The following is a 22,990-nucleotide window of genomic DNA, read 5'->3' as shown; positions in this document are numbered from 1 at the left end:
GGAGGGGGAGGGGGGGGGAGGTTACCAAATGGAGTGTGCGAATGATTTGAATACGTGCAGCCTGCCCCTGCCATCGAGCCCTCTGCAGTGTCTTGTGTCGGTTCGCAGCAAGTCGCGGCCCGTTCGACCGTGCATGCCATCTGTTTCAGTGACAGGCCCTTCCTGCACTGTGCAGTGCTGAGCCTGGCCACTAGGTGCCAGCCGTGGCTCAGTGGGCAGCACACACACCTCCGAGTCAGAAGGTTGTGGGTTCGAGTCCCGCTCCAGAGATTTAAGCACACAAATCTAGGCCAACACTCCCAGTGCAGCACTGAGGGAGCGCCGCACTGTCGGAGGTGCCGTCTTTCGAATGAGGCGTTAAACCGAGGCCCTGTCTGCTCTCTCAGGTGGACGTAAAAGATCCTGTGGCAGTGAAACATAGAAAATAGGTGCAGGAGTAGGCCATTTGGCCCTTCGAGCCTGCACTGCCATTCAATATGATGGCTGATCATTCACCTCAGTACCCCTTTCCTGCTTTCTCTCCATACCCCTTAAGCCGTAAGAGCCATATCTAACCCTCTTGAATTTCAAAGCAGGAGAGTTATTCCTGGTGTGCTAGCCAATATTTATCATCCCTCAAATATCACAAAAAACACATTATTTGGTCATTATCACATTGCTGATTGTCGGAGCTTGCTGTGCGCAAATTGACCAAAAGCTTGAGCCAATCTGTTGCATTCTTCTATTTCCTTAAATCCTACCTCTTTGACCAAATGTTTGGTCAGCTGGCCTAATATCTCCTATATGGCTTGGTGTCAATTTTCTGTCTGATAACGCTCCTGTGAAGCGCCCTTGGGACGTTAAAGACGCTATCTAAATGCAAGTTGTTGTTGTTATGGTCTCTGAGCAAGATTGCCAAATTTTGAGCCAAACTCGCAGCAAGTTTTTCCTGTGATTCCATATCTACTAGAAACTGAAACTGTTCCAAAACGCAATTCATCACTAGCAGTGGAGTGTTTCAGCCCATTAGTTGGGTCTCCATTTGATCCCAGGCGCTAGAGGTGAAAGGTCATTGTCTAAACCCATTGCATCATCAATTTAGAACATCGTAAATCCAGATGTTGGCAGAGGGACCAAAAGTGCAGCCGGGGTGAATTGAGAGATTGATTGCACATGGAATGTCACAAATCGTTCCGGTAGACACGGCTGACAGCCTGGACAGAGACTGGAGGAGTAGCTCCCCTCGATCGGTCTCAGTTTGACACACTCACTGCCCACACGTACCCAAGGAACAGTACACCGCACTCTGAGCGGCCCGGGGGAAGGGCCAAGGTCCATAGCTGTAGGAACAATGTTGAAAGGAATAGAAGAGGCAAGTGGCAAGTAGGATCGTAGGATGAATCAAAGAACGAGGGAGGTAAGGAGGTCCACAGAGAGATACAAGATACACCAGTGTACAGACCCCTTCCTCAGAGAGATGTGAGATATACCAGTCAGTGTACAGACCCCTTCCTCAGGGAGAGGTGAGATACACCAGTCAGTGTACAGACCCCTTCCTCAGGGAGAAGTGAGATACACCAATCAGTGTACACATCCCTTCCACAGGGAGAGCTGAGATACACCAGTCAGTGTACACGTCCCTTCCTCAGGGAGAAGTGAGATACACCAATCAGTGTACATATCCCTTCCTCAGGGAGAGCTGAGATACACCAGTGAGTGTACAGACCCCTTCCTCAGGGAGAGCTGAGATACACCAGTCAGTGTACACGTCCCTTCCTCAGGGAGAGCTGAGATACACCAGTCAGTGTACAGACCCCTTCCTCAGGGAGAGCTGAGATACACCAGTCAGTGTACTGACCCCTTCCTCAGGGAGAGCTGAGATACACCAGTGAGTGTACAGACCCCTTCCTCAGGGAGAGCTGAGATACACCAGTCAGTGTACTCGTCCCTTCCTCAGGGAGAGCTGAGATACACCAGTCAGTGTACAGACCCCTTCCTCAGGGAGAGCTGAGATACACCAGTGAGTGTACAGACCCCTTCCTCAGGGAGAGCTGAGATACACCAGTCAGTGTACACGTCCCTTCCTCAGGGAGAGCTGAGATACACCAGTCAGTGTACAGACCCCTTCCTCAGGGAGAAGTGAGATACACCAATCAGTGTACACGTCCCTTCCTCAGGGAGAGCTGAGATACACCAGTCAGTGTACACGTCCCTTCCTCAGGGAGAGGTGAGATACACCAGTCAGTGTACAGACCCCTTCCTCAGGGAGAAGTGAGATACACCAATCAGTGTACACATCCCTTCCTCAGGGAGAAGTGAGATACACCAATCAGTGTAAATATCCCTTCCTCAGGGAGAGCTGAGATACACCAGTCAGTGTACACATCCCTTCCTCGGGGAGAGCTGAGATACACCAGTCAGTGTACACATCCCTTCCTCAGGGAGAGGTGAGATACACCAGTCAATGTACACGTCCCTTCCTCAGGGAGAGCTGAGATATACCAGTCAGTGTACATACCCCTTCCTCAGGGAGATGTGAGATACACCAGTCAGTGTACAGACCCCTTCCTCAGGGAGAGCTGAGATACACCAGTGAGTGTACAGACCCCTTCCTCAGGGAGAGCTGAGATACACCAGTCAGTGTACTCGTCCCTTCCTCAGGGAGAGCTGAGATACACCAGTCAGTGTACAGACCCCTTCCTCAGGGAGAGCTGAGATACACCAGTGAGTGTACAGACCCCTTCCTCAGGGAGAGCTGAGATACACCAGTCAGTGTACACGTCCCTTCCTCAGGGAGAGCTGAGATACACCAGTCAGTGTACAGACCCCTTCCTCAGGGAGAAGTGAGATACACCAATCAGTGTACACATCCCTTCCTCAGGGAGAGCTGAGATACACCAGTCAGTGTACACGTCCCTTCCTCAGGGAGAGGTGAGATACACCAGTCAGTGTACAGACCCCTTCCTCAGGGAGAAGTGAGATACACCAATCAGTGTACACATCCCTTCCTCAGGGAGAAGTGAGATACACCAATCAGTGTACATATCCCTTCCTCAGGGAGAGCTGAGATACACCAGTCAGTGTACACATCCCTTCCTCAGGGAGAGCTGAGATACACCAGTCAGTGTACACATCCCTTCCTCAGGGAGAGCTGAGATACACCAGTCAGTGTACAGACCCCTTCCTCAGGGAGAGCTGAGATACACCAGTGAGTGTACAGACCCCTTCCTCAGGGAGAGCTGAGATACACCAGTCAGTGTACACGTCCCTTCCTCAGGGAGAGGTGAGATACACCAGTCAGTGTACAGACCCCTTCCTCAGGGAGAGCTGAGATACACCAATCAGTGTACACATCCCTTCCTCAGGGAGAGCTGAGATACACCAGTCAGTGTACACGTCCCTTCCTCAGGGAGAGGTGAGATACACCAGTCAGTGTACAGACCCCTTCCTCAGGGAGAAGTGAGATACACCAATCAGTGTACACATCCTTTCCTCAGGGAGAAGTGAGATACACCAATCAGTGTACATATCCCTTCCTCAGGGAGAGCTGAGATACACCAGTCAGTGTACACATCCCTTCCTCAGGGAGAGCTGAGATACACCAGTCAGTGTACAGACCCCTTCCTCAGGGAGATGTGAGGTACACCAGTCAGTGTACATACCCCATCCTCAGGGAGATCTGAGATACATCAGTTTTCAGATATATTCCAGTCGAACTTATGAAATTCAGATTAATTCTGCATTGTGAAGTTAGCGAGTCCAAACAAACCAGTCCAAGACAAAAATATGTAAACATTTCAGTAGCTTGCATTTAAAAAGTTTAAAAAATACTTTATACTTACTAGAGAAATCTGTGACGTTTCAACCCTAGAGAGAAGTGGGGGGAGAAAAGAACATTAGAACGTCAGCAACTGCAGGAAATCATGGGGTCCACCTCAAAAGTCTGTTTGGGCGATCTTCATGGGACACTGATATCAGCACTCTGGGATTTTTCAATTCTTAAAGTAACCCATTCATCAGGCCCTGCACACCAAGGGGGGGGGGACCCTAGGGCTCCACAGTGCATTTCCCCTTTATCTGGGAACATTCATCATTCCACATTTTATAAGAACATAATAATTATGAGCAGGAGTAGGACTTACTACCCCCCGAGCCTGCTCCGCCATTCAAGAAGATCATGGCTGGTCATCGACCTCAACTCCACTTTCCCGCCCGATCTCCATATTTATCGATTCCCCTCGACTCCAAAAAAATCTATCGATCTCCCGACCTTGAATATATTCAGAGACTGAGCATCCCCAGCTCCCTGGGGCAGAGAATTGCAACGCTTCACCATCCTCTGAGTGAAGAAGTTCCTCCTCATCTCGGTCTAAAGAGGCCTACCTCTTGTCCTGAGACTGTGCCCCCTGGTTCTCGACACTCCAACCAGGGGGAAAACAACCTCTCAGCATCTACCCTGTCAATCCCCCTCAGAACCTTGTATGTTTCAATGCGATCATCTCTCTTCTAAACTCCAGAGAGTATAGGCCCATTCTGCACAATCTCTTCTCATAAGACAGCCCTCTCATCCCAGGAATCAATCTGGTGAAACTCCGTTGCACTGCCTTCAAGGCAAGTATATCCTTCCTTAGACAAGGAGACCCAAACTGTGCACAGTACCCCAGGTGTGGTCTCACCAAGGCCATGTACAATTGTAGCAAGACTTCCTTACTCCAATACTCCAACCCCCTTGCAATGAACCCCCCTGGTTTTTTGTGACAAGAGGGCTGGAAAAACAAAGACGTCAACACACAGTCGTCGAGCCTCCAACACAAAGAATGAGCAAGCTTGCATTTATATAGCGCCATTCACGACCACCGGACGTCTCAAAGCACTTTACAGCCAAGGAAGTAATTTTGGAGTGTAGTCACTGTTGTAATGTGGGAAACGCGGCAGCCAATTTGTGCACAGCAAGCTCCCACAAACAGCAATGTGATCATGATCAGATACAGGGTAATCTGTTTTTTGTTATGTTGATTGAGGGATAAATATTGGCCCCAGGACACCGGGGATAACTTCTCTGCTCTTCTTCAAAATAGTGCCGTGGAATCTTTTACATCCACCTGAGAGAGCAGACAGGGACTCGGTTTAACGTCTCATCCGAAAGACGGCACCTCCAACAGTGCGGCGCTCCCTCAGCACTGCACTGGCACGTTAGCCTAATTTCTTTTGTGCTCAAGTCACTGAAATGGGACTCAAACCCACAACCTTCTGACTCAGAGGCAACCAGATAGTGTTTTTTTTTTTAAAAAGTGATATTGGTTGAGGGATAAATATTGGACAGGACACTTAGAGAACTTCGAAATTGTGCCATGGGATCTTTGACATCCACCTGAGAGGGCAGGCAGAGGCCTGGGTTTGACGTCTCATCCGAAAGGTGCTTTGCTGCAAGTGGCTTTCGAAGTTGAGCCCTTGGCAGCATTTGAAGAAAGACTGAAGAAGACATCACTGTAAAACCCAGCCCCCCTTTTTATTATTTTCTGTTTCTCATGGCAGCTGGTAATTATTCTGCCATTCACACCCTATCTAGACTCATCTTTTGTTTCCTAACTTGTGTCAATACCATCTCAATTTGGCCCATCGTCCCTTGTGTCTCTCAAATCTCTCCTGCCTTCCACCCTATCACAGACCTTCCCTTTTGTCCTTCCCTCCCCTCCCCCATTCACTTCCCCCTGCAATACCTTAAGAACCTGTTACATCTCGAACTTCTTCAGTTCTGACCAAGGGTCACAGACCCGAAACGTTAATTTATTACTGTAGAGGGGGAAATGGGTAACACAGGGAAAAGTGGGGTGAGGTGGGGGGAGGGGGGGGGGTGGGGGAAGCGTTACAAGGCATTAATCTGGAGTCACAGGATACAATCGTACAGCACAGAAGGAGGCCGGTCGGCCCATTGTGCCCGTGCCAGCTCTTTGAAAGAGCGATCCAATTAGTTCTACTACCGTTACTCTTTCCCCATAGCGCTGCAAGTTTTCCTTTTCAAGTATTTATCCAATTGCCTTTTGAACGATACTATTGAATCTGCTTCCACCGCCCTTTTCAGGCAGCGTGTCCCCAGATCACAACAACTTGTGGCGTACAAACATTCTCCCCATCTGGTTCTTTTGCCGGTAGGGTAGCCAACAGTTGCAGAGTGGTAGAGGTGGCCTCCTCCCGTACCACAGTGCCACGATTCCCTCATCAGTGCCCCTTTAAGACCAAAACTATTTCAGGTGCTCCTCCCAATCGAGGCGGCCTAGCCTGTGGTTCTGGTGTGTGTTTAGTACGGGCCAATCCCACTCGGGATTAGTCACCGGTCTCCCGTAATGGCCGTGAGTGACCACAGCTCCCTCCCAACGCGATACCGAGCCACCCAGCAGCTTCCAAATATAGAATCACAGAATCCTACAGCACAGGAGGTGGCCATTCGGCCCATCAAGCCTCGCGCTGGCTCTTTGCAAGAGCTGTCAAATTTAGTCTCACATTCCCCCCCCCCCCCCCCCAGCTTTTTCCCCTCATAACCCTGCAAGCCAGTCCTCCTCAAGTACATGTCCAATAGCCTTTTGAAAGTCCCTACGCATTGAGTCCACCAACCACGATCCAGATCACAATGACTTTCTCTCGTTCTTTTGCCCATTGTTGTAAATCTCTGTCCCCCCGGTTACCGATCCACTTGCCAGAACACAGTCTCTCCCTACTTGCTCCATCAAAACCCCCCTCGTCATTTTGCACACCTCTATTAGGTCTCCCCTTTCAGATTCAATTCCCAGTTTATGCTGAGAGATCGCTGACGCGAGCCAGGATGGTGGTATGGAGGGGTGGGATGCCCTCCAGGGTCGAAGAGTGTCAACACCCACTCTCCAGGCTCACAACCACCAGTTGGGTGAGAACTGTCAGTGGCTATGGACCTGTTCATCAACACTTTCACCAGAGGAAGGAGAAACTGGGGGGGGGGTGGGGGGCAGGAGCATTACTAGACATTAATCTCGAGTCATAGAATACAATTGTACAGCACATGAGGCGGCCATTCAGCCCATTGTGCCTGTGCCAGCTCTTTGAAAGAGCTATTCAATTATTCCCACTCCCCCCTACTCTTTCCCTATAGCCCTACAGATTTTCCTTTTCACCGTCTACAAAGCACAAGTCAGGAGTGTGATGGAACACTCTCCACTTGCCTGGATGAGCGCAGCTCCAACAACACTCAAGAAGCTCGACACCATCCAGGACAAAGCAGGCCGCTCGATCGACACGCTACCCACCACCTTCAACACTCACTCCCTCCACCACCGGCGCCCCCTGGCTGCAGTGTGCACCATCTACAAGATGCACTGCAGCAACTCGCCAAGGCTTCTTCGGCAGCACCTCCCAAACCCGCGACCTCTACCCTCTAGAAGGACAAGGGGCAGCAGGCGCATGGGAACACCACCACCTCCACGTTCCCCTCCCAGTCACACACCATCCTGACGTGGAAATATATCGGCCGTTCCTTCATCGTCGCTGGGTCAAAATTCTGGAACTCCCTCCCTAACAGCACTGTGGGAGCACCTTCACCACACGGGACTGCAGCGGTTCAAGAAGGCGGCTCACCACCACTTTGGCAAGGACAATTAAGGATGGGCAATAAATGCTGGCGACGCCCACATCCCGGAACGGATTTTTTAAATAATTCAATTGCCCTTTGAAAGGTACTGTTCAATCTGGTTCTACCATCCTTTCAGGCAGTGCATTCCAGATCCCATCAACGCGCTGTATAAAAACATTCCCCTCATCTCCCCCTCTGGCTCTTTTGCCAGTTATCTTTAAATCTATGTCCTCTGGTTACCGGCCCCCCTGCCAGTAGGAAGTTTCTCCTTATTATCGCCATCAAAACCCTTCCAATTTTGTATACTTGCCCTAACTTTCTCGGCTTGAAGGACAACAATCCCAGCTTCTCCTGTCTATCCACACCAAGTAATCTCATTCCGTGCCCTCCGATCCTATCCTATCAACACAAAGCCAATGACTTTACAAGTTAGGGCGTCAGTTTAGCATAGAACCTTACAGCACAGGAGAAGGCCATTCGGCCCATCGCATCTGTGGCATCCTTAAAAGAGCTACCCAGCCCACTTTCCAGCTCCTGGTCCGTAGCCCTGTAGGTTACAGCACTTCAAGTACTTTTTAAATGTGGTGAGGGTTTCTGCCTCTACCACCCTTTCAGGCAGTGAGTTCCAGACCCCCACCACCCTCTGGGTGGAAAAAAAAGTTCTCCTTAACTCCCCTCTAATCCTTCCACTAATTACTTTAAAGCTTCACGAAGAGGCTATTATCACTCCCATTACCACGATCCACCTCAAGTCCGCATTAAGCAATGCAGGGTGGAGTTGATCGAGGCAAATACTTGAGGGAGCACGTTTCATGTTGTGGGCATTCCAGTAATTCCTCCCCTCGCCTGCTGGATTTCTGGCAGTATCACTGCAACTGCACACGGGATCAATGCAAACACCCACGGGGTGGCTTGTGATTCCGAATATTTAAGGAAAAGGATGGGAATGAGTTTGGAATGGTGTACACAAGACAGAGGTAATGGAATCAATCTACATAATTGGGCTTGACACCTGAGAATTGTACAGTACACCGGATATACGGCCCAGAAACAGGCCATTGGGCCCAACCAGTCCATGCTGGCGTTTATGCTCCACTCGAGCCTCCTCCCGTCTTTCCTCATCTAAATCTATCAGCATAACCCTCTATTCCCTTCTCCCTCATATCCTTGTCTAGCCTCCCCTTAAATGCATCGCTACTATTCGCCTCAACCCCTCCCTGTGGCAGCGAGTTCTAAATCAAAAATTTAAAGTACTTCATTGGTTGTAAAGTGTTTTGGGACGTCCTGAGGTCATGAAAGGCACTATATAAATGCACATCTTTCTTTCTTTAAGTGGCTGTGACTCAGTGGGTAGCACATTCGCCTCTGAGTCAGAAGGTTGTGTGTTCAATACTTTAGGGCAGTGCTGAGGGAGTGCCGCACTGTCGGAGGTGCCGTGTTTCGGATGAGACATTAAACCGAGGCCCCGTCTGCTCTCTCTGATGGATGCAAAATGTCCCGCGGCACTATTTGGAAGAAGAGCAGGGGAGTTCTCCCTGGTGTCCTGGGGCCAATATTTATCTCTCAATCAACATAATCTGTTTTTGTTATCTGGTCATTATCACATTGCTGTGTGTGGGAGTTTGCTGTGCGCAAATTGGCTGCCGCGTTTCCCACATTACAGCAGTGACTACACTTCAAAAGTACTTCATTGGCTGTGAAGCATTTTGAGACATCCGGTGGTCGTGAAAGGCGCTATATAAATGCAAGTCTTTCTTTTTCTTGCCTTGTTTTATTAGGAAAGTTTAGGTTTATCAACACCAACAACAACTTGTATTTATATAGCACCTTTAACTTAATAAAACATCCCAAGGTGCTTCACAGGAGTACTTTGGACAAAAAATGTGACAAAAGTTATCCTGCAATCCAAGCAAAGCTTCTGTTTCCATTAAGGAACTTTTGAGGAGAGGAAAATCAGGTTGGAGATGGGAGTCAAAAGCCTTCTGTCAAGACTTACCATTGTGCATCCTGCCCATGTCTGAAAGGGTTCTTGATCACATGTAGAGAAACCCATGGATGACTCAGGATCACTTTACCCCGACAGAACGCCTCCGCTTGTACACCACACAAGTCACCCAAGCCACAAGAATAAGCATGCCTCATCTTACAAAGAAAAGATTGCATTGAATGAGAACATAAGTTTTCGGAGCAGGAGTAGGCCATTCGGCCCCTCGAGCCTGCTCCACCATTCATCATAAGATCCTGGCTGATCTTCTACCTCAACTCCACTTTCTCGCCCGATCTGCATATCCCTTGATTCCCTTAATATTCAAAAATCTAATCGATCTTTGTCTTGAATATACTCAAAGACTGAGCCTCCACAGCCCTCTGGGGTAGAGAATTCCAAAGATTCACTACCCTCTGAGTGAAGAAATTTCTCTTCATCTCAGTCCTAAATGGCCGACCCCTTATTCTGAGACTGTGACCCCTGATTCTAGACTCCCCAGCCCAGGGGAAACATCCTCCCAGCATCCACCCTGTCGAGCCCTGTAAGAATTTTGTATGTTTCAATGAGATCACCTCTCATTCTTCTAAATTCTAGAGAATATCGGCCTAGTCTGCTCAATCTCTCCTCATAGGACAATCCCCCCCCATCCCAGGAATCCCAGTCTGGGGAACCTTCGTTGCACTCCCTCTATGACAAGTATATCCTTCCTTAGGTAAAGAGACCAGAACTGTGCACACTGCTCCAGGTGTGGTCTCACCAGGGCCCTGTATAATTGCAGTAAGACGTCTTTACTCTTGTACTCAAATCCTCTTGTAATAAAGGCCAACATGCCAAGTCTCCCCTGCCATCTGCTGGCTGCACGTGAAATGATGTTTGGTCAGCGCCCTCCCAAACCCCATTGTTGGTGGGCGCGGGCATCAGCCAACTCAGCATGCCCACCTCACTCAAGAGTGAAACATAGAAATTTACAGCGCAGAAGGAGGCCATCTCGGCCCATCGTGTCTGCGTCGGCCGACAAAGAGCCGCACGGCCCTCGGTCAGCAGCCCTGAAGGTTACATACAAACCCACGAACAATGACGCAAAGGCAAAGAGCACCCAGCCCAACCAGTCCGCCCCATACCACTGCAACACCCCTTATTCTAAAACCATCTACACTCCACCTCAACCGGAACCAGGTGATCTCCTGGGAGTGGCTACAGGAAGGCTGGTGTGGGCAACGGATTCATGGTCACACTGGTGCCGCGGGGAGTACACGTTAGCTTGGGCCCCGAGGTGCAGTTCCTGTCGTCACTGATCTCCAATGCGAATGAAGACGCGCATGTAGAGAGAAACATCGGCCAATCGCCATTAAGATTAGCCACGACGGGAATTTCAGCACCACGGCTGGGGTTGAGTAGAGGGAGTTTAACTCAGAGGTTATCCCCTCCATAACAACTTACATTTATATAGCACCTTTAATGCAATAAAGCGTCCAAAGGCACTTCACAGGAGTGTTATAAGACAAAAAAAATAACATCGACACCAAGCCAGATAAGAATTACGGCAGATGAACAAAAGCTTGGTCAAAGAGGTAGGTTTTAAGGAGCGTCTTGAAGGAGGAAAGAGAGGTAGAGAGGCGGAGAGGTTTAGGGTGGGAGTTCCAGAGCTTGGGGCCCAGGCAGCTGAAGGCACAGCCACCGATGGTGGAGCGATTATAATCAGGGATGCTCAAGAGGGCAGAATTAGAGGAGGGCAGAATTAGAGGAGCGCAGACATCTCGGGGGGTTGTGGGACTGGAGGAGATTACAGAGATAGGGAGGGGCAAGGGCCATGGAGGGATTTGAAAATAAGGATGAGAATTTTAAAACCGAACAACGAAAAAGGTAATAAATTATACTTGTTCAAAAAAAAAAGCACACTTCTCTCAGAGAGCTCTTGTGTTGTGACAACAGACTTCGCTGAGGTATCAGTGGCTCAGTATCAAAACAACCTTCTTCCTTCCTCTTCCCCTGAAGACACTGAATCTTGCTGGTTCTGGTCCTACTTTAGTGCTTTTGGACTGGTCCATCTTCATGTGAGAGCATAGCAGCTGGTTATTCACAGAGGGATAGGTGGGCATTGTAGCTGATGTCCCCATTCATTCCAATAGTCACTAGTACATCAGGAGCAGGAACCCAGGCTGCTTTGTTTACAGAAAGAAAGACTTGCATTTATAGCGCTCCTTTCATGACCACCAGACATCTCAAAGCACTTTACAGCCAATGAAGTACTTTTTGGAGTGTAGTCACTATTGTAATGTGGGAAACGCGGCAGCCAATTTGCACACAGCAAGCTCCCACACACAGCAATGTGAATGACCCAGATAATCTGTTTTTGTTATGTTGATTGAGGGATAAATATTGGCCCCAGGACACCGGGGATAACTCCCCCTGCTCTTCTTTGAAATAGTGCTGAGAGATCTTTTACATCCTGAGAGAGCAGACGGGGCCTCGGTTTAACGTTACATCCGAAAGACGGCACCTCCGACAGTCCAGCACTGGAGTGTCAGCCTGGGTTTTTTTTTTGTGCTCAAGTCCCTGGAGTGGGACTTGAACCCACAACCGTGTGACTCAGAGGTGAGAGTGTGCTACCCATGGAGTCACAGCTGAATCCCTTCCTTCTCGCAAGGGCCACTAGGGCCAACTGCAGCATCCTTACCACCACACCATGCGAGATCCGGTAACTCCGACCGCCATGGAACTTGGCGCCTTTCTGGTCTGCAAGACTCAGCACCAGACAGGTGGTGCATCCGAGCCACCGAGCCATACATTGTATCCTCAGCTGGCTACACTCTTGATTCCTCATCCGAGGCTGTGTGTTTCACCCTCGCCCCGAGACTTGAGCACGTAAGCTAGGCTGACAACCATTGGTGGAGGTGCCATGCTCAGATCTTCCACTGATACCCAGCCGGCTTGTTCTGGGGATTCAGGTGGACCCATTACAGATCCCACCACTGTATTTGCAGAAGAGCAAGGTGTTCTCCTAGCGTCTTGGCTAACATTCCTCCTTCAAACAGCATCACTCGCCGTTCATTCCATTTCTATTTGCGGGATCTTGTTGCAGCATTTGCCCACGTGACACTTCCTGCACCTCGGCCATGTTAAGGTGCTACATTTAAGTATCAGAGTGACCACTTTGGAAAGGTCACATAAGAGCACCAACCATTTGCATTTTCAGCTGTGGCTCAGTGGGCAGCACACTCGCCTCCGAGTCAGAAGGTTGTGGGTTCAAGGCCCAGTCCAAGACTTGAGTACATAAATCTAGGCCGACACTCCAGTGCAGTGCTGAGGGAGTGTCGCACTGTCGGAGATGCCGTCTTTCAGATGAGACGTTAAACCAAGGCTCCGTCTGCCCCCTCAGGTGGACGCAAAAGATCCCATGGCACTATTTTGAAGAGGAGCAGGGGAGTTTTCCCTGGTGTCCTGGGGCCAATATTTATCCCTCAATCAACATCACTAAAAACAGATTATCTGGTCATTATCTCATTGCTGTTTGTGGGAGCTTGCTGTGCGCAACTTGGCTGCTGCCATTACAACATAAGAATTAGGAGCAGGAGTCAGCCATTTAGCCCCTCCAGCCTGCTCCGCTATTCAATGAGATCTTATCCTGGCCTCAACTCCACTTTCCTGCCTGCTCCCCATAAGCCTTGACTCCCCTATCGTTCACAACAGTGACTACACTCCAAAAAGTACTTCATTGGCTGTAAATCACAGAGACGTTCGGTGGCCGTGAAAGGTGCTGTACAAATGCAAGTCTTTCAAGCCTTTCTTCCCGTCACATCAATTGTCAAGTGATTAGTTTGATTCTGTCTCCCCCTCCCGCAGTGCCCTTTGCTCCAAACTGCACAGCTATCCATCAAAATACACAAAATGTTTTTAAAAAGCAATGTGGAATAGTTTGTCATTTTGAATAATACAATCTAACCTGTCCTCTTACTGCCCACAGGAATGGACCCAATTTTCTTCTGTTATTAATAAAAATATATATGTTTCCTCAGGATATGGGCATCGCTGGGCAAGGCCACATTTATCGTCCACCCGAGAAGGTACTGATGGACCTTCTCCATGAACCGCTTCAGGCCTCGGATTGGTGGTGACCTTCCAGTAGCAGTCGGTGAGGCATTCTGGGGATTTTGACTCAGGCAACTGGTTGAAAAACACACGGTGGGCCCTTCACGCAGGTACCTGGAACTGTCTGCTGCGCTCGGTAGTACAGTACTATAGGAAACAGCTGTACAAGGAGACCATCATATAGAATGGGCAAGTGACTGTTTTATGGAGGCAATTTTGCATTGCCTTCAATGGCGTGTCATTTGGGATATCCGAAGAGTGGCTGCATTCGAGAAGCGATGTTCTGTTCGGGTGACCATACGTACAAGGTGCACTGTGTCACACTACAACTCGAACGCTGGAGAAACTGCAACAGGAGAAGGTTCACCAATTGTTTATTTGCACTTTCCAAATGGTGAATATCCGGCTTGTTCAATCTTCCTGTCCCCCCACCCCCGGGGTAGGAACACTGAGCAGGAACAGGCTACATCAACAGTCAAACAACAAGCGCCAGGCAAGGCCAATTTCATCACTGCCTTTGAGGCAGGCAATTGGAGCACCAACGTACAATACCATGCAACGGTGGGATTGGGGGGGTGGGGGGGGGGGGGGGGAGACAAATGCCCCAACCCCATTTTAGTTTCTGAACTCAACTGCATTGAGGCATGGAGTAAGGCTAGGAGCCTCGGTGAAATTAGAGTCACCCGTGAAATGCTCTTGGCTGCTTCCTAGTGGCCAGCTTGGGAGTTGTGTTGTTGGAGGTCTGGGCTAAGAAGATGCCTGCCCTTTTGGCCGTACACTTTGAGATGTGTGGTGGAGGGGTGGGCAGGCAGCAAGGGGGAATGTGTGGAGAGGATTGAGCAATGAAACAGAAGAGTTTCAATTAAGTAAGGCTTTGCGCATTTCTCAAACTCACCTCCATAACATTCAACCCTAGAAATGTTTGGAATAAAGTTGATTCAATTGCGCTATTCTCCCTTTGTCTCGGCTGGATCAAGGACGGCATCAAGGGTTTTTGGGTGCTCGTCACGCTCACATCTTCCCGTGGCTCAGTGGGCGGCACACTCGCCTCGGAGTCAGAAGGTTGTGGATTCAAGCCCCACTCTAGAGACTTGAGCACATAAATCAGGCTGACACTCCCAGTGCATTGCTGAGGGAGCGCCGCAATGTCGGAGGTGCCGTCTTTCAGATGAAACGTTAAACCGAGGCCCCGTCTGCTCTCTCAGGTGGATGTAAAAGATCCCAAGGCCACTATTTCAAATTCGAGCACTGGAGTTATCCCCGGTGTCCTGGGGCCAATATTTATCCCTCAATCAACATAACAAAAAAAAAACAGATTATCTGGGTCATTGTCACGTTGCTGTTTGTGGGAGCTTGCTGTGCACGAATTGGCTGCCGCATTTCCAACATTACAACAGTGACCACACTCCAAAAGTACTTCATTGGCTGTAAAGCGCTTTGAGACGTCCAATGGTCATGAAAGGCGCTATATAAATGCAAGTCTTTCTTTCTCATCCTGGGACTGGAGACTGGTAGGGTGCGGAGTCACAGGGGCATTAAACAACAACTTGCATTTATATAGCACCTCTAGCATAGTAAAACATCCCAAGGTGCATCACAGGAGTGTAATCAGCCACACTTTGACACCCAGCCTCGTAAGGAGCTACTGGGACAGGTGACCACAAGCTTGGTCAAAGAAGTAGGTTTTAAGGAGCGAGAGGTGAAGGGGCAGAGGGGTTTAGGGAAGGAATTCCAGAGCTTAGGGCACTGCCGCCAATGGTGGGAGGGAAGGAAATCGGGGATGGACAAGAGGCTAGAGAGCTGGAGGAACACAGGGTTTTCGGAGGTTACAAAGATAAGGAGGGGCCAACGATTTGGTGAAGACACGACACGGGAAATAAGATTTGAGAAAACTCCCAAGATGCAGAGATCAAACGGAAGCAGGTTTGACCTGTGAAAGATGTACAAAAAAGTACAATTAAAAACACTGCTGCCACTGTTGAAAAATGCCACTTGCTTTCATAGGAGGAATCCACAGTCTGACACACACCATGTAGCGCTGAGCGCAAAACAGCAGCACATGTACATGTGGAGTAGTACTCTATACCAACACCTAAAAATGGATTATTTGGCCATCATCACATTGCTGTTTGTGGGAGCTTGCTGTGCGCAATTTTGCTGCTGCATTTCCCACATTACAACAGTGACTGCACTTCAAAAAGTACTTCATTGGCTGAAAAGCACTCTGGGACGTCCTGAGTTCGTGAAAGATGCTATACAAATGCAAGTTCTCTCTATCAGCAACACTAATTTTTCTGTGACAGATTAATTTTTTAGCAACTCATTTTTGAGTCAACTCAGGACTGGGAACAGATTGCTCAACATCAAACCTCAGTCATTTTGATAAACAGTCCCCCCCCCACCCTCAAGATCTTCACCCCCGCCCCCCTTCCTTGCCTGAGGACGCCAAATCTTGCTACATCTTATCAGCACTCTTCCAAATGGCCATTCTTAATGGTGGAGTCTGGATGGAGCACGCCCCCCCAGCCCCACACCGCTCACCCAACATCCACTTTCCAACAGGATTGATTCCCCCAATGGTAGCACCCCTAAAACAGCCTGGTTGAGATCAGGCATTGGAATCAGAAGGCCCACTGGTCTACAAGGCAGCACTAGGCTGACCACTGCAGTCCTCAACCTAACCATGAGGGGGAGCTATACAACACCCCTCCCTCCTCTTGCACTCTTTTTGTGTGTGAATTTTGGACTCAGTATTTTTTTTTTTACATTGCAAAACACAGCAGGGAACATAAATAATCAAACCGCCTACTCTCCAGTTAGAAGGAAGAGAGCGGGGCAAACTTGTTCGTGACTGCGCAGCGAGTTGCAAAACAAAAAAACAAAAATATATGCAAATACATATCTATTTATATTAGCAAGCATTAAATAACAAACATTACATCTACAGAGCCAGGGTTCTCTTCCAGTGCCCCGGCCAGTATCCCGCCCCCCTCAACAAGCAGCATCACAGAAAGCAGATTAACTGGTCAGTCTCGTTGCTGTTTGTGGGTGCAGAATGGCTGATGCATTTCCCAACATAACAAGTCTCTCCCAGTGTTTCAAAAGTAATTCATTGTCGGCGAACGTTTTGGCCGAGCCTATTAATGGCTGTATTTTCATATCTATCTAGGCGCGAATATAGTACGTGTCTGGTCGTGACAGAAAGCATTGTTTTCTTATCTTACACCTTTCAGTCAATACTTGGCAGGACCCCAAGTGTGGCTGGTAGTGTTAAAAGTGTGGTTGCTGATCACATTTGCCTTTCTCTTCCTGCTTTTTGTGTCTGTAAAATAGGCAATGGCACAAAACGGTGCTTCCAACGAGAACTGTTCAACGATTAAAAAATATTCGAGGGTTGCTTCTGTTAGTGATTTCACAAAACTATAGCTGAAGAATCACACAGAGGGGGGGCGGACGACGTCTGTGACATTGACACATCTTGCCCCCGATTTGGATCGACGTATCAACTCAACACAGTCACAGTTAAGAAACCAACTTTACACACACATTTACAGGGAGACACATCTGTACTGTACATATAAACATATTTATAGGCAGTGCAGCTGCCTGACAAAGGGTTAAAAATCAACATTTGCTCCTGACTTTAAATCAATTCAAAGCTTGAATGCACCCGATTCATTTGCCACACACAACAAAACGGCAAATACAGTCCGGTTTGAACACTAAAATTACCAGTGAAAACCTGCCGATTGCATTCTAATCCTCAAAGGCACACACCGCCACAGACCCAGATTCCTCAACTACATCTGCCATTTAAGAAGTCGTTTGCAGCTAGTTTCAGACGCCGCTTCAAAGAAAACTTCACAACGCCAAAGAAAGTTGATATCAAATTAAGTAAATTGGGCGGAGGGAAGAGGAGGGACACCCACACTGAGCCAAAATAGTATGTACTCTAACCTCAGAGAACTAGTTGAACATTCATTAAATGTTAACTTTTTTTTCCCCCAAAAGTTTCAAACTTTTTTTGTCCCCCCAAACAGTTTCAAACTTTTTAAAAACTTTTTTTTTGGTTTCATCTCGAGAGAGCGGCGAGTTTCGCAATGCTGGAGTGGGACGGGGGGTGCTTGGAAGCGATCACAGGGGTCTGGTTGTGTACAGTACTTACTGTGGTGTTTCCAGTGTGTGCATGGTGAAGTGAGGAGAGGTGAAAGAGAGCCCGATCTCCACAGTCTTGCTTGCTTTCTGAGCATAGGCTCGTGTCGCTACAAGCTTTTTAAAGATCCCAACTGCTTTGGTTAAAAAGTGGGTGGAGTCTGGTGATTTCAATCATTGCAAAAATCCCCTTTACATTGCACAATCAACATTTCTGGAAGCTGTTAAGATCCTTGTGTGTGTGTGTGTGTGTGTGTGTGTCTTTGTGTGGGGAATGGGGGGGGGCGGAGGGAGAGGAAAACAGTCTTATTTTATTATAAAGGGTGAAAGTATCACTCCTTTGGATAATTAAAGTTGCAACGTAACCATTTAATGTAGATTTCAAATAACTTTTTTTTTGAGGAGGCATAATTGTAATCCAGAAATTAAGGAAACTGTTTCAAAGTTTAGCAGAGAGATTTCATCTCTGATCCCAAACAGATTGACAACAGTTATTTGGTTCCTGGAGCAGGGGTGATTCCATCTCTCAACAACAATTTGAATTTATACAGCACCTCTAATGACACAAGATGCTTTATCAGACAACATTTGACACCGAGCCCCACAAGGAGACATTAGGACTGGTCACCAAAAGCTTGGTCAAAGAGGTAGGTTTTAGGGAGCACCTTCGGAGGAGAGATTTAGGAAGGGAATTTCAGAGCTTAGGGCTCAGGGGATGTACAAGAGGCCAGGATTGGCGGAGCACAGACATCGCCTCTCTTCTCCCACTTCATACTTATCCACAGACTGATCAGGCCAAATTTTATTTCCAAACTTTTTACTTCCAAACTTTTTACTGTATTGGAGGGTGGGGTGGAGGGGGGGTGGGGGAACTCCCTGCAAATACTGACATACTGCTGCGAATACTTTAACCTATTGATAGATCCCACACCAACCCCTGCAAATGCTCCCAGAGGATCTCTCTGCAAATATTACCACACTTCTGACATCGCCCACCCCCCTGCGATTAACAACATGTTACCAGGGACCTCTCTCCCCATGCAAATTGCACACTTTCAGGGCCCCCCTGCAAACATTGACACACTCTGAGGGGACTCCCCCACACCCCTTCGTAACTTCCAGTGGCAGCTACCTAGCTGTTATTGTAGAACGTTGTTTTTTATTATACCCACGACAGAACTAACCTATTGAGGAGTCAACAAACGAACTCCCACTGTGTTCGGTACTAGAGGAGCAGTCGTTGGGGGGATGCAATTAGTTTTAGCATCTCTGGTTTTTGGGAGTGGATCAAAACATCAGCCAAAGCTCCCGTTCCTGATCGCCATTTCACAATCCCCTAATCCAATGGCCACCATGCCAATGGCCCCCTAACTCACTGGCCGCCTAATCCATTGACCCCCTCGAGTCCACTGACCCCCCCACCCCACCAATCCATCAACATCATCATAGGCAGTCCCTTGAAATCGAGGAAGACTTGCTTCCACTCTAAAAGAGTCTTTAGATGGCTGAACAGTCCAATACGAGAACCACAGTCCCTGTCACAGGTGGGACAGACAGTTGTTGAGGGAAAGGGTGGGTGGGACTGGTTTGCCGCACGCTCTTTCTGCTGCCTGTGCTGATTTCTGCATGCTCTCGGCGATGAGATTCGAGATGCTCAGCACCCTCCTGGATGCACTTCCTCCACTTAGGGCGGTCTTTGGCCAGAGACCCCCAGGTGTCGGTGGGGATGTTGCATTTTATCAGGGAGGCTTTGAGGGTGTCCTTGAAATGTTTCCTCTGCCCACCTTTGGCTCGTTTGCCGTGAAGGAGTTCCGAGTAGAGCGCTCGCTTTGGGAGTCTCGTGGCAGGCATGCAAACAATGTGGCCTGCCCAACAGAGCTGATCAAGTGTGGTCAGTGCTTCAATGCTGGGGATGTTGGCCTGGTCGAGGACGCTAATGTTGGTGCGTCTGTCCTCCCAGGGGATTTGTAAGATCTTGCGGAGGCATGACCCCACAAACCATTGACACCCCCATCCATTGGCCCTCCAATCCATTGTCGGCTAATCCACCGACCCCCCAATCCAATGTCCGCTAATCCACCGACCCTCCAATCCAATGTCCGCTAATCCACCGACCCTCCAATCCAATGTCCGCTAATCCACCGACCCTCCAATCCAATGTCCGCTAATCCACCGACCCTCCAATCCAATGTCCGCTAATCCACCGACCCTCCAATCCAGTCAGCTAATCCACTGACCCCCCCAATCCACAGCCCCCACGCTCCCCCCAATCCAATGACACCCCCCATTTATTATCTCCTAATTCAGTGTCTCCCTAATCCAATGATCTCTGCTCGCAAGTGGGCATTGGACGAGAAAAGGATCAGAATTGGCTGTGATGGGCAAACCCATGGTTCAGCACCTTGCTAACACTCACTGTACAGGCTCACAAGCAAAGAATGGTCACTTGGGCCAATGTACTGGGGTTCTGGGGACACCTGCAAAATCACCACCCCTGGACTCACCCTGCAAAAGGGTCAGAAAATTTGAGTCTTCTTTCAAAAATAATAAGTCTTAAACCTCACTAAATAACAATCGTCAAGAGAGAAAACAAGCTAAATACAGGCAGGGCATCAGTGAAAAAGCTGTTCGTCTTCAAGGACTATACTGTCAATTTGGACACCCTATCATTGAGGATGTGGCGTTGTTGAAATGTAGCAAGAATCAGTTGATTGGCACTTTTTTTTATTGGCCGATAAGAACATAAGAATTGGTAGAACAGGAAAGGGGGCCATAAATATAAGCTAGTCACTAATAAAACCAATAAGTAATTCAGGAGAAACTTATGTACCCAGAGAGTGGTGAGAATGTGGAACTTGCTACCACAGGGAGTGGTTGAGGCGAATAGTATAGATGCATTTAAGGGGAAGCTAGATAGGTACGTGAGGGAGAAAGAAATAGGTCATGTTGATAAGTAGGGGTGGGGAGGAGGCTCGTGTGGAGCATAACCACCAACTCAGACCAGTTACATAGAATTACTTAGAATTTACAGCACATAAAGTGGCCATTCGGCCCAAACTGGTCCGTGCTGGTGTTTATGCTCCAATCTTAGGCCCCGGACCTGTTTCTATGCAATAAATTAAATGTAATTCCATGTAATGAAAGGCCATTACAACAGTGACTACACTCCTAAAGTACTTCATTTGAAATGTCCGGGTGGTCATGAAAGACGCTTTATACATGAATGTCTTCATTAGGTCCAACAGGTTCATCCATTTTTGATGGATCAACCCCATCCATCTGCCTCCTCAAATCCTTCTTTTCCCAGAAAGGACGCGACTGCTGCCAACGAACTTTGAAGGTATGAGGCGTGAATTGGCTAGGATAGATTGCCGATTGATACTTAAGGGGTTGACTGTGGATAGGCAATGGCAGACATTTAGAGACCGCATGGATGAACTACAACAATTGTACATCCCTGTCTGGCGTAAAAATAAAAAAGGGAAGGTGGCTCAACCGTGGCTATCAAGGGAAATCAGGGATAGTATTAAAGCCAAGGAAGTGGCATACAAATTGACCAGAAATAGCAGTGAACCCGGGGACTGGGAGAAATTTAGAACTCAGCAGAGGAGGACAAAGGGTTTGATTAGGGCAGGGAAAATAGAGTACGAGAGGAAGCTTGCAGGGAACATTAAGACGGACTGCAAAAGTTTCTATAGATATGTAAAGAGGTTAGTAAAGACAAACGTAGGTCTTCTGCAGTCAGAATCAGGGGAAGCCAAAGAAATGGCTGACCAATTGAACAAGTACTTTGGTACGGCATTCACTGAGGAGGACACAAGCAACCTTCCGGATATAAAAGGGGTCAGAGGGTCTAGTAAGAAGGAGGAACTGAGGGAAATCCTTACTAGTCGGGAAATTGTGTTGGGGAAATTGATGGGATTGAAGGCCGATAAATCCCCAGGGCCTGATGGACTGCATCCCAGAGTACTTAAGGAGGTGGCCTTGGAAATAGCAGATGCATTGACAGTAATTTTCCAACATTCCATAGACTCTGGATCAGTTCCTATGGAGTGGAGGGTAGCCAATGTAACCCCACTTTTTAAAAAAGGAGGGAGAGAGAAAACAGGGAATTATAGACCGGTCAGCCTGACGTCGGTAGTGGGTAAAATGATGGAATCAATTATTAAGGATGTCATAGCAGCGCATTTGGAAAGAGGTGACATGATAGGTCCAAGTCAGCATGGATTTGTGAAAGGAAAATCATGCTTGACAAATCTACTGGAATTTTTTGAGGATGTTTTGCGGGGATTAAATGTAGTATCTCCAAATTTGCGGATGACACTAAGTTGGGTGGCAGTGTGAGCTGCGAGGAGGATGCTATGAGGCTGCAGAGTGACTTGGATAGGTTAGGTGAGTGGGCAAATGCATGGCAGATGAAGTATAATGTGGATAAATGTGAGGTTATCCACTTTGGTGGTAAAAACAAACAGAGAGACAGACTATTATCTGAATGGTGACAGATTAGGAAAAGGGGAGGTGCAACGAGACCTGGGTGTCATGGTACATCAGTCATTGAAGGTTGGCATGTAGGTACAGCAGGCGGTTAAGAAAGCAAATGGCATGTTGGCCTTCATAGCAAGGGGATTTGAATACAGGGGCAGGGAGGTGTTACTACAGTTGTACAAGGCCTTGGTGAGGCCACACCTGGAGTACTGTGTACAGTTTTGGTCTCCTGACTTAAGGAAGGATATTCTTGCTATTGAGGGAGTGCAGCGAAGGTTCACCAGACTGATTCCCGAGATGGCAGGACTGATATATCAAGAAAGACTGGATCAACTGGGCTTGTATTCACTGGAGTTCAGAAGAATGAGAGGGGATCTCATTGAAACGTTTAAAATTCTGATGGGTTTGGACTGGTTAGATGCAGGAAGATTGTTCCCAATATTGGGGAAGTCCAGAACCAGGGGTCACAGTCTGAGGATAAGGGGTAAGCCATTTAGGACCGAGATGAGGAGAAACTTCTTCACCCAGAGAGTGGTGAACCTGTGGAATTCTCTACCACAGAAAGTTGTTGAGGCCAATTCACTAAATATATTCAAAAAGGAGTTAGATGTAGTCCTTACTACTAGGGGGATCAAGGGGTATGGCGAGAAAGCAGGAATGGGGTACTGAAGTTGCATGTTCAGCCATGAACTCATTGA

General features: G+C 48.2%; 1 protein-coding gene across 1 annotated transcript in view; it reads right to left on the bottom strand.

Moving 5' to 3' along the window:
- The window catches only part of LOC139230030 (transcription factor PU.1-like), a 32,557-nt gene extending 14,628 nt beyond the window's left edge, over positions 1-17,929 (bottom strand). Inside the window, exons 1-2 of the mRNA XM_070861773.1 lie at positions 17,821-17,929; positions 3,822-3,846 (exon numbers count right to left, since the gene is read on the bottom strand). Coding sequence (XP_070717874.1) covers positions 3,822-3,846; positions 17,821-17,843 — 48 coding nt within the window. The 5' untranslated portion in view covers positions 17,844-17,929. The remainder of the gene's footprint in view (positions 1-3,821; positions 3,847-17,820) is intronic.
- Between the last annotated feature and the right edge of the window lie 5,061 nt (positions 17,930-22,990).

Source organism: Pristiophorus japonicus, chromosome 19 (genome assembly GCF_044704955.1).
Source record: "Pristiophorus japonicus isolate sPriJap1 chromosome 19, sPriJap1.hap1, whole genome shotgun sequence".
Classification (NCBI taxonomy): Eukaryota; Metazoa; Chordata; class Chondrichthyes; family Pristiophoridae; genus Pristiophorus; species Pristiophorus japonicus.
The sequence above is the reverse complement of the archived record's forward strand: the minus strand, read 5'-3'. Positions and strand labels throughout refer to the sequence as shown.